This window comes from Sturnira hondurensis, unplaced genomic scaffold (assembly GCF_014824575.4).
Source record: "Sturnira hondurensis isolate 20B ecotype Veracruz unplaced genomic scaffold, ASM1482457v3 Scaffold0015509, whole genome shotgun sequence".
Lineage (NCBI taxonomy): Eukaryota > Metazoa > Chordata > Mammalia > Chiroptera > Phyllostomidae > Sturnira > Sturnira hondurensis.
Window position 1 is genome coordinate 1,256,846 of NW_028088140.1, and position 15,650 is coordinate 1,272,495.

Genomic DNA, 15,650 nt, shown 5'->3' on the forward strand with positions numbered 1-15,650 from the left:
ATGTATATATAATGTAATTTCAAATTCAAACCTGTATAAAAAAGGTCAGAACATATACCTATTTTAAAAAGTACACATACAGTATATACACATACACATCACATTTTACAACATTTTTTATTTAATTAAACTTCAGTCATAATAAAACTATTTAGAATAGTGTCGACATACATTTACATTACAATATGCAAACTCCAATCTGACCGAACTAGCAATGTATCTGTGCATTCATCTAAACGTCTGAATACTTTCCACATCCATTGACTTAAAAAACTTTGGCAAGTGGGACGCTAAAATCACACATTAATCTTTAGAACATAGGAGAATAGGATATTTTGTTAGAAATGTTATTTAGTGAGTCTGACAGCTCAGAGATCAAGTAACTGAAAAGACTATGGTTATTAGTTTAAACAGTTATCTTCAAAAACATCATAAAGATATAGTTGGAAATGGCAGTTATCAGTTTAAAATGCTTAGCAAACATTTTAGGATCATGAATATCCATTTTAATATGGATTATTTCTAAAACAATAGCTTGTTAAAAAATGAAAGCACTATTTTTTTTTCTTTACAAACAAAAGCATTTCCAGACTCATTCATGGAAAGCGGTAACACCACACACTGCGTGACCCGATACCACAAACAAACTAGTCAGAAGTTCAGTCTGAATGTTTATATTTTAATGACAATTTCAAAATAATGTTTCAATGACAAGCTAGCTTATTTTGAAATCCTCATCCCACTTTCCAATTTAAAACAAAATTTATGAATGACTTCTTTCCAAATAGACCCTAAATTATCTTTTGGCATTCTAAAAAATTTGAAGATCATCTTAACATTTTCGACTCAGCTTTTAAGAAAATGAGAAGATTTAAATGCTTACATTTGGTACATTTCCAAATGTTACACACATCTCATATCTCTTCCTGATTAAAATGACTATAATATAGTAGTGCTTTTCATTCTTCACAGGTGATCCAAAACGTTTATTTAAGCAAAGGAAAAAGCCATCTCTTATGTAAATGGTTATCCAATTCACCCACAAAAGACTGAACTTCACTTTTACTAATGGACCCTATTTACATTACAAACAAGAACAGAAATGACTTTTCTTTTACTTAAGAGACAGAGGAAGGGAGGGAAGGAAGGAGCGGGGAGCAAAGGGGAGAGAGGGAGAGAGAGAGAAAGAGAGACATTGATTTGTTGTTCCACTTATTGATATATTCATTGGTTGATTCCTGTACGTGCCCCTGACCAGGAATAGAACCTGCAACCTTGGGGCATCAGGATGACGCTCTGACGGATGGAGCAATGCGACCAGGGCAGCAATATCTTTTTATGTTCAAATTGCTTATTCACTGAGATCAGAGTTGGGTATTTTGCATGGGGTGGTTTCAGCTCTATTTTATTTTCATTGCCAGTCATATATCAATGTTTCCCATCTAACACATGACCTCTGAGTTCATCATACAGATAAATACAAAACTGAGAGAGGGATGGTGATTTACCAAAACCAGTTAATAGCAAAGTGAAGAATTCTTACGATTTCTCCCAGGATTTACTCCATTTACTCCATTTACTCCATGTTTATGCTAAACATGGGTTTTGGAAAAACAACTGTTAGTTGAAGAAGCATAGATTTGGAAGGGATATATCTCTATATTGAAATTACATTTTGAAACCAAACTTAGCTGCAGAAGACCAATAAATAATATTCATGAATTATAAACAGTGTTTTTGTTCATTATTTGGAGTTCCAAAATATGCCAAAGTTTCTCCAAAGTACTTTAATGCTCAACAAAATGTATTTCTTACTAAAAAACAAATACTTCATTCTGAACACATGCTTTTTCATACATTTTCATTTTCACATACTTAATCCTTTTTGAAGAGGATAGTTAACTTATTCTATTACTGTATTTTAAAACAACCAATTTGTCTCTGAGTCATTAAAAAGTGGCAGTGTGGTAAGCACAGTAGATTATAATACAAATTCCAGGAACACTTGGGCAGTGGGCAGGAACAGTTTATTACAGAGCTCGTTTCTTTATAAACTTGGGTTCTACCAAAGAGTTACAAAACTTCCGGTATAATTTAGAATCTGCAGACTTCTGAGATCAGTTTAAAAGGCAATTTTGAAACATTGATTTATTAAAAAGACTATCAGAACACATGTCAGATAAAACACATATCAGATAAGATATATATACACACATATATATCTGTATATATGTATATACATATGTGTGTATGTGTATATATCTATCTTAAAGCAGGTATGACACAGTTAATACCCAGGCAACTAGCATCCAAAACAATGTTCAGCATTTTTCTACTGTTCATGCATTTTATGGAACTTCAGTGTTTTAAAAATTGGTGATAAATGTAACTCTCAATGAACCAATACATTTAATTAGGCAGAATATATCTCCCTTCACCTACCACGCCAGGTTTCATATTTGCTGAATTTGTTGATTTCACTCTATCAGTTAGGATCCTGTCTTTGTGTGTTAAAACCCAGACACTTAGTTGAGTCAAAAGTACATTTATTGTACTCTCAAAAGCTCATTAAACAAAATTGTCACATGCCTAAGAAAATCACAACCATTGGTGAAACAAGTCAAACTAATAAGCATCAATCTTCTCAATCTAGTCGTGACCTACTCACATACCTCATATTAATCTATGTTTATTTTCCTCAAAACAATCAACGCCACATGCCTGAGACAGGTCCTTTCAGCAATTAAACTGACCTCTGGTTCTATTACTCATTGATTATACCCTGGGATATCTGAGGGCCTACATAAGTTAATGCAGCTTCCCCAAACACTAGGGTGTATCTTAGAAAAATGACTAGTGCTCAAAGAACCACAGCACTTTAGAGAAGGGAAGGATTGTAGAAATCATTCGGGCTCTTTGGTACAAAATAGAGCAAAGGCCACGTATTGAAGTTGCATTTGGATTAGATTTGAATGTAAGCTAAAATCCAACTACACTAGAGATTCTTACATTTTAGAAATCAAAGAAAAGCCAGCAGTTAGTTTTTTCATGCCCTTTTGTATCACTACATTGAAAATGGTCATCTATGGTGGTAGTATATGGCAATAATATTATTATAAGGACTAAGTCATAATGGAAAGCTTTGGCTTCCTCTATGTGTACGTTCATGATATTGTAAAAGAACCTTCATCAGAATAAGCCACAGGAATTCATTCTTCGAATTTAGTCAGATGTTCCTCTGACCTTTAAAAAATGGCAAGGGAAATTCACATCTTACAATTTCTAGTTTAAAAGCACAACGTCCATCTTGGGAATTCCTGCCAAATTCACTCTCAATATGACAAATGCTGTCATACATTTTAAATAGCAAACTGACATGCATAACTACATAAAGCTCTCTTTTTATTTTTAATTCATAAACCTTAATGGATATAGAGTGCCTGATTTTAAATAAATGGATCCTGTAAAGAGATCATGGTGATTATACTATAAATAAGTAGAGTTTCCTGATTTCTTGCATTCTTGTAAAATCCAAGTAACCTAGTTTCAACACCAGCATGTGGGTATGGTTTTCTAACCTTAGATACTAAATGTCATCACTTATTTTTACTCTCTCTCAGGGTGGCAATTGAAAACGGGACCTTCACACATTCAGCAATTTCCCCTACGTCCCTTAGCATAACTCTGTAATAGTTTTAGAATATAAACACTTTGTAATATATTTTGCAAGCATGATTTATACACGTTACAGTGGTCAAGGGGAAAGGCTGACTTCAGCAGGGGTGACAAATGTCCTCCTCAGAGACCGTTCAGTGTTCATAGCTTCCCTGTGCGATGACTCTTTTGGGGAGTCTCTCCCTGGCAAAGGCATCACTGCTCTAACCCAGTCCTGGCTCCCCTGCATGGACAGATCGAGCCCACCATGTCCTTCTGTCTAGTGGGATGTGGGTGAGCACGGTTTATATCAGGAAGAGACCGAGATCAGACCCATATCATTAATCAGCAGCTACGAGGCTGACATGACACCTATTTCAATGACTTTTCCTCCATCGCGTCTCATAGGTACACTGGATGATGCTATCAAGACTTTTGTCTTTAAAATCCCTCTAGATCCCTTTGAGAAAAATCACTACCCTGACTCTCCAGGCTGCACTCCACTTGAGAGGACTAAGATAACTACAAACGGCAGGTTGTAACGGAAAATAAAGCTATGTGGCTTCTCCACGATTAGACATTTCTGGAGGCATGCAGAATGGGTGCGAAGTCGGGGACACGTGCTTTTCTCTCCCATCGTCAGCTGCAGGTTCTAAATGAGACTACAAGTTCCCCACGTCATTAAGATAGAGTCCTGCACCATGCAAGGTCTTCTTTACAGATGATTAATTCAGTGCCAGTTTCACAGTAAAACCCTTCGTTCCAATTTCTGAATCATCCATAGAGAGTCATGGGTAGCAAGAATAGGTAAAGTTGCGGTCTGTCACTCCAGACAGAATATGAATTGGTTTAAAGCTGCTTCATTTATGAAGCAAACATGAACTGTTACCCGCCTAGTGAGAAAAGACAAAAAGAGAGATTAGGGGGCATATCTGTTTTCTGCCTTCTTTTCATATGATTGCAGAATTAGGAACAGATTTACAATATAGGCATTATCTGAAATGATCTTATTGTTTGTGGTCTGTCTGCTTCTATTGAATGTAAGCTCCATGAGGACACAAAGCTTTGTCTATCATGTTTACTTATTGAAGAACTCCAATGCATGAAACAGTGCCTGGCACAACACAATACTCAGTAACTATTTCTTGTACTTAGAACAGATGAATGACTATGCTGTGGCTTTCATACCCCCCAGCATACCACAGGTTATCTCTGTTTGTGGTAAGAAGGTTATCAACCCGTGCATCCTCGAATTTCTCCTAGGAGGCCACGAAAAGGTAGCAGATAGGTGGTGAAGGGGAAGGGTTTGAACGACAAAGGCTGTGTTTAGAGAGAGGTGAAGTGGAAAGAGGGGGGTAGCATGAAAGAGGTACCTGGGACAGGTGGAGAAGCTAGCCAGCTGATCAGAGGCCACCAGCAACTCATGGCCTCCTGGTCACTGAGCAGCGCCAGTGTCAGGACTGCCTGGCTAGGTCCTAGCAATGGCGTCTCTCAGCAGAGGAAAGAGCAGAGCAAGATCTCCGTCAAACAGAAAACAGAAAGACAGGGATCCTGGCACCACATCCCGACAAAGCCTCTGGGATGTTCATTTGGCTTTGGCACAGTTTATTGTACTTGTTGAAGCATGAAAAACAGACTTTGTTTTAGTTCCTCTGTGCTGGTGTTAAACCACTGGGCTTTGGACTCCGCTTTCAGATTTTGCAACTTTCAAGTAAAATATTTGTACTTCCTTATCAATTTTTAAAAAAAAATTATGGACAGTATCCTTGATGGGAGAACTCAAGGGCTGAGATTTTTTAGCTTTAGTTACAATTAATAGGCTTAGTGATTAATGCATGTAAAAAGCTGTTGTTCCAGAAACTGGAATGTGTGATCAGCCCTACCCTGACTCTAAGGGGGCCTGCGAGCAATTCAACCTTTGTGGCCCAGGAGGACTGCAAGTGATCAAGATGGTATCTGAGCCATTGTGCTCCAGGGAGGGAATGTCTGCCAACCAGGGTACAGATTAAGAACAGCTGGTCAGCAGATGAAGGGATGTTAGGATAATCATTGGACTGCAGCTTTTATCTGATTAAACTTTTTCTCTGATTTCTAAACCCCTTTACCTACTCTTTCCCTGAATTCCAAACCCATTTCCTACCCTTCTCTTCTTATCAAAAGGTCAGCTTGAGATGAGATATTAAGACAGTTTTTAGGGTACATAACCCACAATCTTCTCAGATTGCTGGCACCCCAAATGATCCATCCTTGTCTCTACTTATTGGTCCTGGTAGTGACAGGCAGCATGAATGTTGTCTTTTTTAGTTTCATCTTCACACAACCTGTAAACAAATGTCCACTTTTTGCATTTCTTTTCTTCTTACTCACTACTTTCCCACTGTCTTTGTCCTTATTTATCAACCCCAGAATCACAAATCACTAGTATTAAAATATTTGAAATCATTGCACAGGTTATGTATAAAATTCCATAGTATGAGTGACAAGAAGTACAGTATTTTTCTCCCAGTCTTTCTAAATGCAGTATACTAAAAACTGTATTACATGACAATTTATCAGAGAACTCTAGGAACTATGGAACCTACATTTAGGGAAGCATAATTAAATTCTGAAGGAAAAATAAGAGGCATTAAGAGAAAACTTCAGAAATCCAAAATATACAACCAAATATTTCAAAATAAGCTTAGTTAGAAAAGCAAAAGGAAATCACAGAAAAGCAACAAATAATTTAAGATTCTAAATTTACATGTAGAAAAGCAAGATTGTCGGTCTCTTTCTGCCCTATCCCCCACCATCTGTGTCCCCTGGATTGAACAGCAAAAAATAAATAAATTTGAAAGCTGAACTACAATTTTTCAACACCCACATGAAATAAGCAGGGTAAGTATTATTATTGCCCCATTATATCTGAAAAATCAGGGCTTAATTGGCTCATTCAGGAACCTATAGCTAGTTAAATTTGCAGAGCCAAGGCTTGAATCTAAATCTAATCCCTTCTAATCTTCTGTGTCAGACTGTGTCTATAGAAGGAGATCTCAAAAACAAAGGCCCCAAAGCTTCAAAAATTCTTAGGAAATACCTGGTAAAGAGTCACATTCTTGCTGCCTGGTAACCAGTCATTTCCATATCCTGCATACTGAATGACCACACTTGACTCAGGTTCATCTGTATTCTAATTCTAGGATCTAGTAATCTTTTATTGAGATCTAGGATCTCAATAAAATAAAAAAATAGTATTTTTAAAAGTGAAATGAAATTTATTTTTATCTTGTGTACATGAGTGTGTTTAATTCGGTCGATATAACAGTAAAGCATGCACAGCAAGAAGACAACATACTCATATGGGAAATCACTAATTTCTTCTTCCTAACATATAAAATATTGTCCATGTATAAAACAAATCAAAGTAGACAGGTTCAAAAAGAAGCCCTGATTTTTTTAAAGGTTTTATTTATTTATCTTTAGAGGGGAAGGGAAGGAGAGAAGGAGAGAAATATCAATGTATGGTTGCCTCTTGTGAGTCCCCTGCTGGGAACTGGCCTGCAACCCAGGCATGTGCCCTGACTGGGGATCAAACCGCGATCGTGTGGTTCTCAGGCCCACACTCAATCCATTGAGCTACACCAGCCAGAGAAGCCCTGATTTTTTTCAGAAGTAAATTTATCATATATTGATTAGTCAACATAAAATGAGCATTCTCCTTCATAAAGTACCCAGCCCATCATCTCTGCAAATCTCTCTCAACACTCAGCTCAGATACCAAAATCCCCAAAGAGCTAATCACCCTAATGTAAGTAATCTCTCTTTATGTGCTTCGTATTACATTCCCTATGATATACAATACTAGTATACTCGGAGGACATTTCGTGTCCTCTTCTAAATGATAAGCTCTTAGAGAGCAGCTTTGTTTCTGGATTTCATTTTGGCATCCCACCAAACCATAGAGCTCATACTTTGTGTAGGTAAGTAATGAATAAACATTTGTTCAGTAATGCATGGAGAGATGAATGAGTATCTCAGAGTATTACATATTACAAAATGTGAAAATAAAATGTATGGAAATAAAAATAAAAATAGACTTGTGTATGCAAAAGTAAGTACATCCAATGCTGAAGACAGGATAAAGGAAGAAAATAGAGGCAGCTAATTATCATGAATCTGCAGACTCCAAAGTCAAAATGGGTATTATTTGTAATCATTTATTGAGTGCCCATTGTGTAGAGTAAAGCCGTCTGCCTGACCCTGTATCAATGCAAGTTTAAAACTTCCAAGGAACTTTGAGTGTAATTTGGGAAAAAGGATGTGATGGAAGGAAAGGTAGAAGAAATCCACTGAAAACAGAGTAACAGAAACAAAAAGTACCAAGATAGAAAGGAAATGGTGAGTTATAATTGTATATTTTCAAAATATGACATAATTTGGATTATGTTCATTTTCTTGGTTAACAAGAAATGGGGAAATCCAAGGGGGATAACTCATTTATGGTAAGGATTCCCTGAGATGGAAGCCTCGCTAATTAGAACAAATTAAATCAGGACAAATACTAGAACACTAGAACACAACATAATGGAATAGTTAGTTCTCGAAAGGAAATAGCCTATAAATGAAAAACAAAGAGGGTATTTTGATATTTTAAATAGAAGAAAAGAACATGAAAAACATGTAAGATAATGAACTAGAAACAAAAGAAGTCACCTCTAAGAGAAAGTACACTAAAGCTGTATCTATTTGACATCAAACATGAAAAATCCATACAAAAAGTTACAAATTCCCTTGGTCAATTAGCCGATGTCAATTAGTCAATTAGAAAATTTTCATTGATTTGGTTGTGTATGGCACAATTTAAGAGAAAGAAATAAAATAGAATATATTATAGGAAAATTTTGCTCTTCATTCTTCCCACAAACTGTAGAAGGTGTATTGTTGGATGCAAAGCTTACTATAACCTAGTTGTATCCTCCTGTAGCCTACAGACTACAAAAGGAAATAGGACATATGCATAATAAGCTATTTTGAAAAGGAAACTAGAACTGGACAAAGTTTAAGAAGTAACTAAAGGAGCTTACAAGGAAAAGGCAATAATAAATTTGAGACAAGGCCACTGCATATGGTTGTATAGGAAGTGCCTACAACACAGCTCTAGATGCTGGTCTGGGGGGCATCCCTTAGAATCGTACCATGTACACCCACATGCAGTTGCTTTATCGAAGGAAGAGAGAAATCACTAGCAACAGGAGAAAGGCTTCATTGTGTAGGTAATGGAGTTGGTGTTAGCTAGATGCCAAATGACTGGCAAATGAGCTAGATGCTAAATGACTGATTTCTTAGCATAGGGAAGGAGTGATCTGGGTACTGCAAATGGTATTAACTAAGTCCGAGAAGCCAAAAGTACAACCTGTGCTCCAGAGAAAGTTTGTTCAGCTGGATGCCAGTGGAGGTCACACACAAATAGTGCAAGTGCTGAGAAGAAAATGTGGGGATCAGTTTGAAAAATCCCCAGTATGGGACCTACACTGTACTTAGCAATATAAGGAACTGTTGGAGGGCTGAGAAAAGATGTGAGTGATACAGTCAAAACAGACTTTTAGGTAGGGAATCAAATGTTAGTGAGGCTGGATTAATTGGAATGGTGAGCTGGAATCACGAGTCCATTTAGGAGGGCAATCTGCTGAATAGATGTGCGAGCATGATGACCTGAACTAGGGTCAGGGCCAAGGAAACAGGAAAGCATGGAACATTTTTGGAGATATTTCAGTGAAAGAATCAACAAATCATAGTTACTGATGGAATGTGAGGCTCAACATTACAGGGAGTACTTAAGGGTTATTTGGAGCCTCTGGGACTAACCAGATGGTGGTCCTGCTAAAAGAAAACAGAAAGAGCTGTTAGTAAATACTGACCAGTGGCCAAATACGTTAGACTCGAATTCAGAGAACAGTCAGGGCTGCAAATAATAGATTTGGGATTTGGGAGTCATCTACAAAGAATGTTAATTGAAACTTTGGTAGAAGGACTGCGTAGTCACCCAGAAAGCCTGGCTTGGTTCATAGTGAATAGCATGAGTCTGTTGATGTTCAGTTAGCAGTGTACGCTGACTTATCCCAGCACGGTAAGAGTGGGAGATAGTTCTCTTACAACGAGGCTGGTAGAGAGATTTCCTAAAAGAAACACAACGTGGAAGTGTCCTGTAGATCTAAAACAGAAGATGTAAGTAGATCTCAGACAGGACACAATATAAGACTGTGAACTACAGGCATAATAATATTGTGCAGCAGAGCTAACCATCTTCTTGGAAAACTTCCATTTAGGGTTTATTCATTTACGCAGTCATTCATTCAACAGACACTTACTGAGAGCCTGTGGTGCACAGGCAACAAGTGAAGACATACAGCAAGAACAGACAGACTCAGGTCCTGTCCTTGAATATTCCCTGACTATAGACATATGTGTGAGTTGCTTTCAAATGCCATCATTTTTTTCCCTCTTAAACAAGTGCCCTGGGTTTTCCCATCCTAATCCGCTCTCCAAATGTCACAGGACAAAAGCTACAATTAAAAACCACATGATTGAAGGCCCTGTGCCCAAACAGGATCCCAGCTAAGCAGTCCAAAACCAAACAACAGAGGACATTACTTGAGCCTTAAGACTCAACCATTTAATGTATGATTTGTGGATGTCTGGCTCAGGGAACTGAAATGGCAGATAGCAAAGACACAGTGAGGCTTGTGTTGGGGTTGAGGGGCAGAGAAATAGGTTTCTAAGAAAAGCACTGATTTCACCTTGGGGAATATGACTCTAGAAAATGAAGAGCGGAGCTAAGGGTATATTCACTTACTTTATTTGATTTTAAAAAAATGAGCCTGGAGAGAAGCTAGGATTCATACTTTGGGCACAGTGATCAAGGCCATGATTAAGGACAAAAGTGAAGTCTGTGCAGGGGCAGGGTTAAAGTGTTAGAGAAATATGTGACATCCTGGTTATTGTATCGTGTTACTTTGGGTTGTTGAAAATTATATTCTTAATTCCAAAAGTAAGTGCTCCTGGAAGAGGCGAAAGGCTCTGCAGCCCAGTTTTTACTGGTGAAGTTTCAATCCAGAGATAAATGATGGAATCTGAGACAGAAGTGCAAGTTGGAAGGACAGTGACCTCTAAGGGGAAAACCAAACTCACCACTGACTGCATCTACACAGTTCGGGAGAGTAAGTGATGCTCCTGTGACCACGGGAGAATATGGGGAAGAACTAAAGAGCTGGAGAGAACCCTCCCACCCCACTGTAATAAATGCACTCAGGATTCCATGGGCATAACAAAATTAAGAGCCAGTTGGCAGAAGTGAAAGTGAGAAGAGCATGAATCCAGGCTGGACTACGTTAGTGGCATTCAGGGAGCTCCCCCAAGAGTATCTGGAGTTGGGGAGTTGGGAGGGGAGACGTGAACCTCAGTGCCTTCTGGAGATGTTTTCTCACTCTCCTTTCCCCGACAAGCTCTCGGCAGACCCACACAGTATGACAGATACCTCTCACTGGTTTATACTCAGTGTGTCCTCGGCTCTGTACTACGACGGAGCACAGTGTTTACCAGTCACGAGGCAGGTGGCACTTTACCTTGACAATTTCCCTCTCCTGATTGTTAAGATATTTCGACCTTTTCTCCTTTTTCCTTAAAATGGCAGGGACATGGTTTTTGTGTTTGCTCATTTCAGTATCTAACAAATAAAATGTTTTCTTTTAAATCATATTATAGTAGTTATACCTAATTGAAAGTAATTTTATTTACTCTTGTACTAATAATACTTTATTTTAGTCCTCATTTACTTTATTTCCCTGCAAAATTTATTTTCTGGCCTCAAACAAATAAAACTTAACTGTTAATTTTTTATATACAAGATTAATCCACTCATGAGGATTAACACTGCTTTGCCTTTCGAAACTTCAGACTATAGCAATGGGTTTGAAATGCACAGTTCAGTTATATGACAGCTTTCAGTCAACATACCAGACATAAGCTAAATAGAAGATAATACATTTTGTTTCTAAACTTTGACCCGTAAGGTGCTGCACAGTTCTTATTAAATCTTTCAGCTTGAATTCTAAAAACTTACCAATGTACGAAAGTAACAGTGTTGATACAAGCCACAATTACACTTCTTGAAACTCTCTCTCTTTTTCTTGCAACATTCTGAAAAACAATAAGAAAAATGCTTGTTGGCTTTTGGACAGAGATTCTGAAGTACACCATGATCTGAGCATTGTAAAAGGCAGTATTTTTTTTTCCTGTAAATATAGTAACAGAAGGTTGCAAAGGTGATTAGGAAGCTTACTTCATAAGTAAAACTATAAGGCTGAGGGAAGACTTTACATCCCTCATCATGCTCTTCCTGAGTAGTTTTAAATTCTGTATGCGTATGCATATGCCCATACTAAAAACACTTACATGCACTTAACGTGTGAATACGCATATGCACAGGAGTAATCTGACAGAAAGTAACATGACAAGTGAAAACTATAACTGAAGATAAAATCAAAGTATCAGCACTGGGGTGACATGGCATGAGGTAAAAAAGTGATCATGGTCAGCTACAGTAAATGGAAAGGTAACTTAAAACAATTTTTACATTTTATATTTGGCTTTGGAGAAACTACTGAATACATTTTTGTATTCAGTATTCAAATACTGAATACTGCGTAACGGTACGGGCTCTAAAACTAGACTGAAGTCAAATGTATTACGTATGTAAGAAAAAAATCACAAAGTATCTTGACTAGGAAGTGATGTTACGAACTAAAGGTTAAAGAAGAATGAGACAAGGTAGTGTTTAGAGGGGCTAAGAAAAAAAAGATTATGTGGCAGCAACTCATAATAAAGATATGGATGAAGATAATCACCATTGCCAATGAAGGAGCTAAGCTAGTAAGAGACTCGAGACAGAAATCAGTACGTCTGGGTAACAGTGTGGAAAAGAAGGATATGCAAACATGGCTACTGAGCCCGATGACCAGGAGTCTGCGCAAGGTTCTGCTTACAAAAATAAATGAGAGAGGACCACTTCCGATACCCTAAGAAAGTTTGTAAAGGTACTCTACAGGTAACGGACATGTAGGCTTGCAGAAAGAGTGAGAGGTTAGGAATGTGAGCAAAGACTTAGAAGACACGGGTTGGGAGTGCTATTGTAAGAGTGAGCAACTTCATAACAGACGTGATGACCCTGTGCATGGTACGTGAAATGACAAGGTCAAGCTTACTTGTGCACACATTTAATAAACCAAAATACCTTATCTCATTATCCTCTTCAGTAATCTGTATATTTTCAACTGCCCTTGTCAGATTTGGTTGTTTCTTCTGGAAAAAGAACAATAATATATATTGTAAAAATATCAGTAAGAAGTAATATTGAAGAGGTAAGTGGTCTCTACTTGTTTCTTTTATGGCAATGACTCCAACAAGTTTTCTTCAGCAGATAGCATGTAAAATAGTCTTCCAATAAGAAACTATAAAAAACGCATGGTATTATCGACTCAAGAGTTTTAGAATGTTGTAGGCAAAAATGTGATAAAGAAACTAAAATATTTAAATAGTAATCAAATTCAAAAGGCATTTCAAAGAGCTGAGTCACAATGATTTAGCACATTTTAAAATTTTAGAGAGCCTTCTAAAAGAAGAGAACCGAAAGCAGAAATCCAATACAGCAGATAATACAAATGGCATTTCTTTTTGGCTTAAGTATGTCATAAGATTTTAGCATATTCTATCCCATTTTATATTTAGTTGAAGCTACTAAAACTAGTTACCATTTCTTATCTGTGCATTCTCAGCCAGAGGAGTTATCTCCAAAGCACAACAAGGAATGAGGAGAAAAACTTTTCTAAGATTGAAATTTTGTTAAGGTTGAACTTATCCTATTTTATTTTTTGAAGATTTTATTTATTTATTTTTTAGAGAGAGCGGAAGGGAAGGAGAAAGAGAGGGAGAGAAACATCAATGTGTGGTTGCTTCTCACATGGTCCCCACTGGGGACCTGGCCTGCAACCCAGGCATATGTGTCCTGACTGGGAATCGAACCAGCAACCCTTTGGTTCCCAGCCCGTGCTCAATCCACTGAGCCACGCCAGCCAGGGCCTATTTTATTATTTTCTTGGTGAGATCCTTTCTTAGAAAAGGGCATTTGTTTGTTCATCATTTATGTACATACAGTCAGAACAAATAAATATGCAAAGTCAGAAAGTTATCGATCAAAAATCAACACTTACCTTCCAGTATAAGGCTCCAATTCCAAAGCCAATCATAAGAGAAACGAGTGCTGGCAATACTATGGCTGCCCACTGCAGGTGGGGGGCTCCGAGGGAATGTGAGGCCTTCCCTGTAATTTCAACAGCACAGTGGTGAGCACGGCATGTCCACACTAGGGGGTTGGCTCCTTATTGCTCTGGTCGTTCCCAACTGTTTCTGTAATGTGCTCTTGACCTATCTCTGTTCAGAATATTTAAACCACTGAATTTTCTGCGGAGTATTATTTTGTAATGACAATACAAATCCATGTAGTCTCCAAAAGGTAAATAAGTTGAAAAAAGAAACAAGCCCACAGACAAAAGGAGATTAGACGGGGTTAATATTGATGCGTAGGGCATACAGACAATGTATTCCTGGGTAGCGGCTGTGGGGGGCAGGAATGATTTATACTGTCAGGCAAATCCATCTTCTATGACTTTATCTTCTATCTTTCACTTTCTCATTCTTGACATCTAGCCCAGCAGTTTTAAAGCTGATGTGTTATGACTCAGATCAAGGTCTGCATGCATCAAGCCGTGTCTGGCCAGCTATACATTGTCATCCTATGTCCCTTCTGGGTAGACCACTCATAGGTGCCTCCAGTCAGAGTCATGCTGTTTCCTCCTCACACCTTCAACATGCAGTTACTGGACACCAGGCAGTGATGGGCACCACGCTATAAGCTAAAGGGTTGACTTCTCAGACTTTTCATTTTGGAAAGCCTGAAACTACTGAGACTATTAAAAAATGGCAGAAAGCATCAGTATCTCCCCACTGGTTACTCTAAATAAGTAACTCAGTGAGAGAGAAGACATTTATTAGCTCAGAACACCTTCCTTGTTCCTATTTGGCTTTTCCCCAAGAAGCAGGGTGACTCATGATTTAAAAAAATCCCATCTCCCACCAGAGTCTCTGCCTCCCAACACAAAACTTAACAATTTGACAGATTTTTTGCTGTTTCCTGACAGGGAACAACTTTGTGGTTTGGAAACACTGGCACGTGCCATTCTGGGAGTTAAAAATCTCAGTTGTCTTTGGAAGATGCGATAAATTTAGAAATTATACATTTCCAATAATTATATAATCAAAATGTAAACTAATCCAAGGTAAAGTGACTGCTTTGGGCTATGATATTTTACCATGATGCTCAAATTTCTGTCAGCCTACAGTCACCCACTTAACATATAAAGTTCCTAAATATAGTAACATAATACAAAAAAACTAAATCACTGTATGTGTATCAACCTTTACTGGGAAAAAATAAACCCATAGATTTAAAATGGGAGGCCAGAAACAAATCTTATCTACTCTAGTGAGAACAGAAATTGCCTATTTTCCCGCCATTTGTAAGGTAGAAGGAGAAAATTCACTCATTTGATGATTTCTATGTTTCCAAAGAGGCTCTAATAATAGGACGCGTGTCAGTGCTGAAGGGTCGTGCGTGGAGGGCGTGTGTGTAAGGGATGGGGGCTGGGTAGGGAAGTGGGGTCTTCCATTCACAGTGACTCACTTCCTTAAGACTTGACTCACAGTTTCTCTGGCCCACCCCACATCCTGCAAGCCCGTGGGAAATACAGTTTAGGCAGCTCAAATTGGAGCTCAATGAGAATTCTCTCACAAAATACACCGGCATTATAAAATAGCGTTTGATGTAACCGAAGCATTACTATTATTACAACAATACAGTAACTTTAAGAGTTATGTGCACTAGTCTGGGATTTAACCATCTATAA

The 15,650-nt window shown here is 37.9% G+C and overlaps 1 protein-coding gene across 2 annotated transcripts in view; it reads right to left on the bottom strand.

Annotated features, from left to right (window-relative positions):
* Positions 1–1,575: 1,575 nt before the first annotated feature.
* Positions 1,576–15,650, bottom strand: part of KITLG (KIT ligand) — a 93,719-nt gene continuing 79,644 nt past the window's right edge. For both annotated transcript variants that reach the window (XM_037064643.1, XM_037064642.1), the window contains 4 exons: positions 13,899–14,008; positions 12,923–12,990; positions 11,753–11,829; positions 1,576–4,547 (listed from right to left, as the gene is read on the bottom strand). In XM_037064643.1, the coding sequence (XP_036920538.1) occupies positions 11,790–11,829; positions 12,923–12,990; positions 13,899–14,008 (218 nt within the window). In that variant the 3' untranslated portion in view covers positions 1,576–4,547; positions 11,753–11,789. The remainder of the gene's footprint in view (positions 4,548–11,752; positions 11,830–12,922; positions 12,991–13,898; positions 14,009–15,650) is intronic.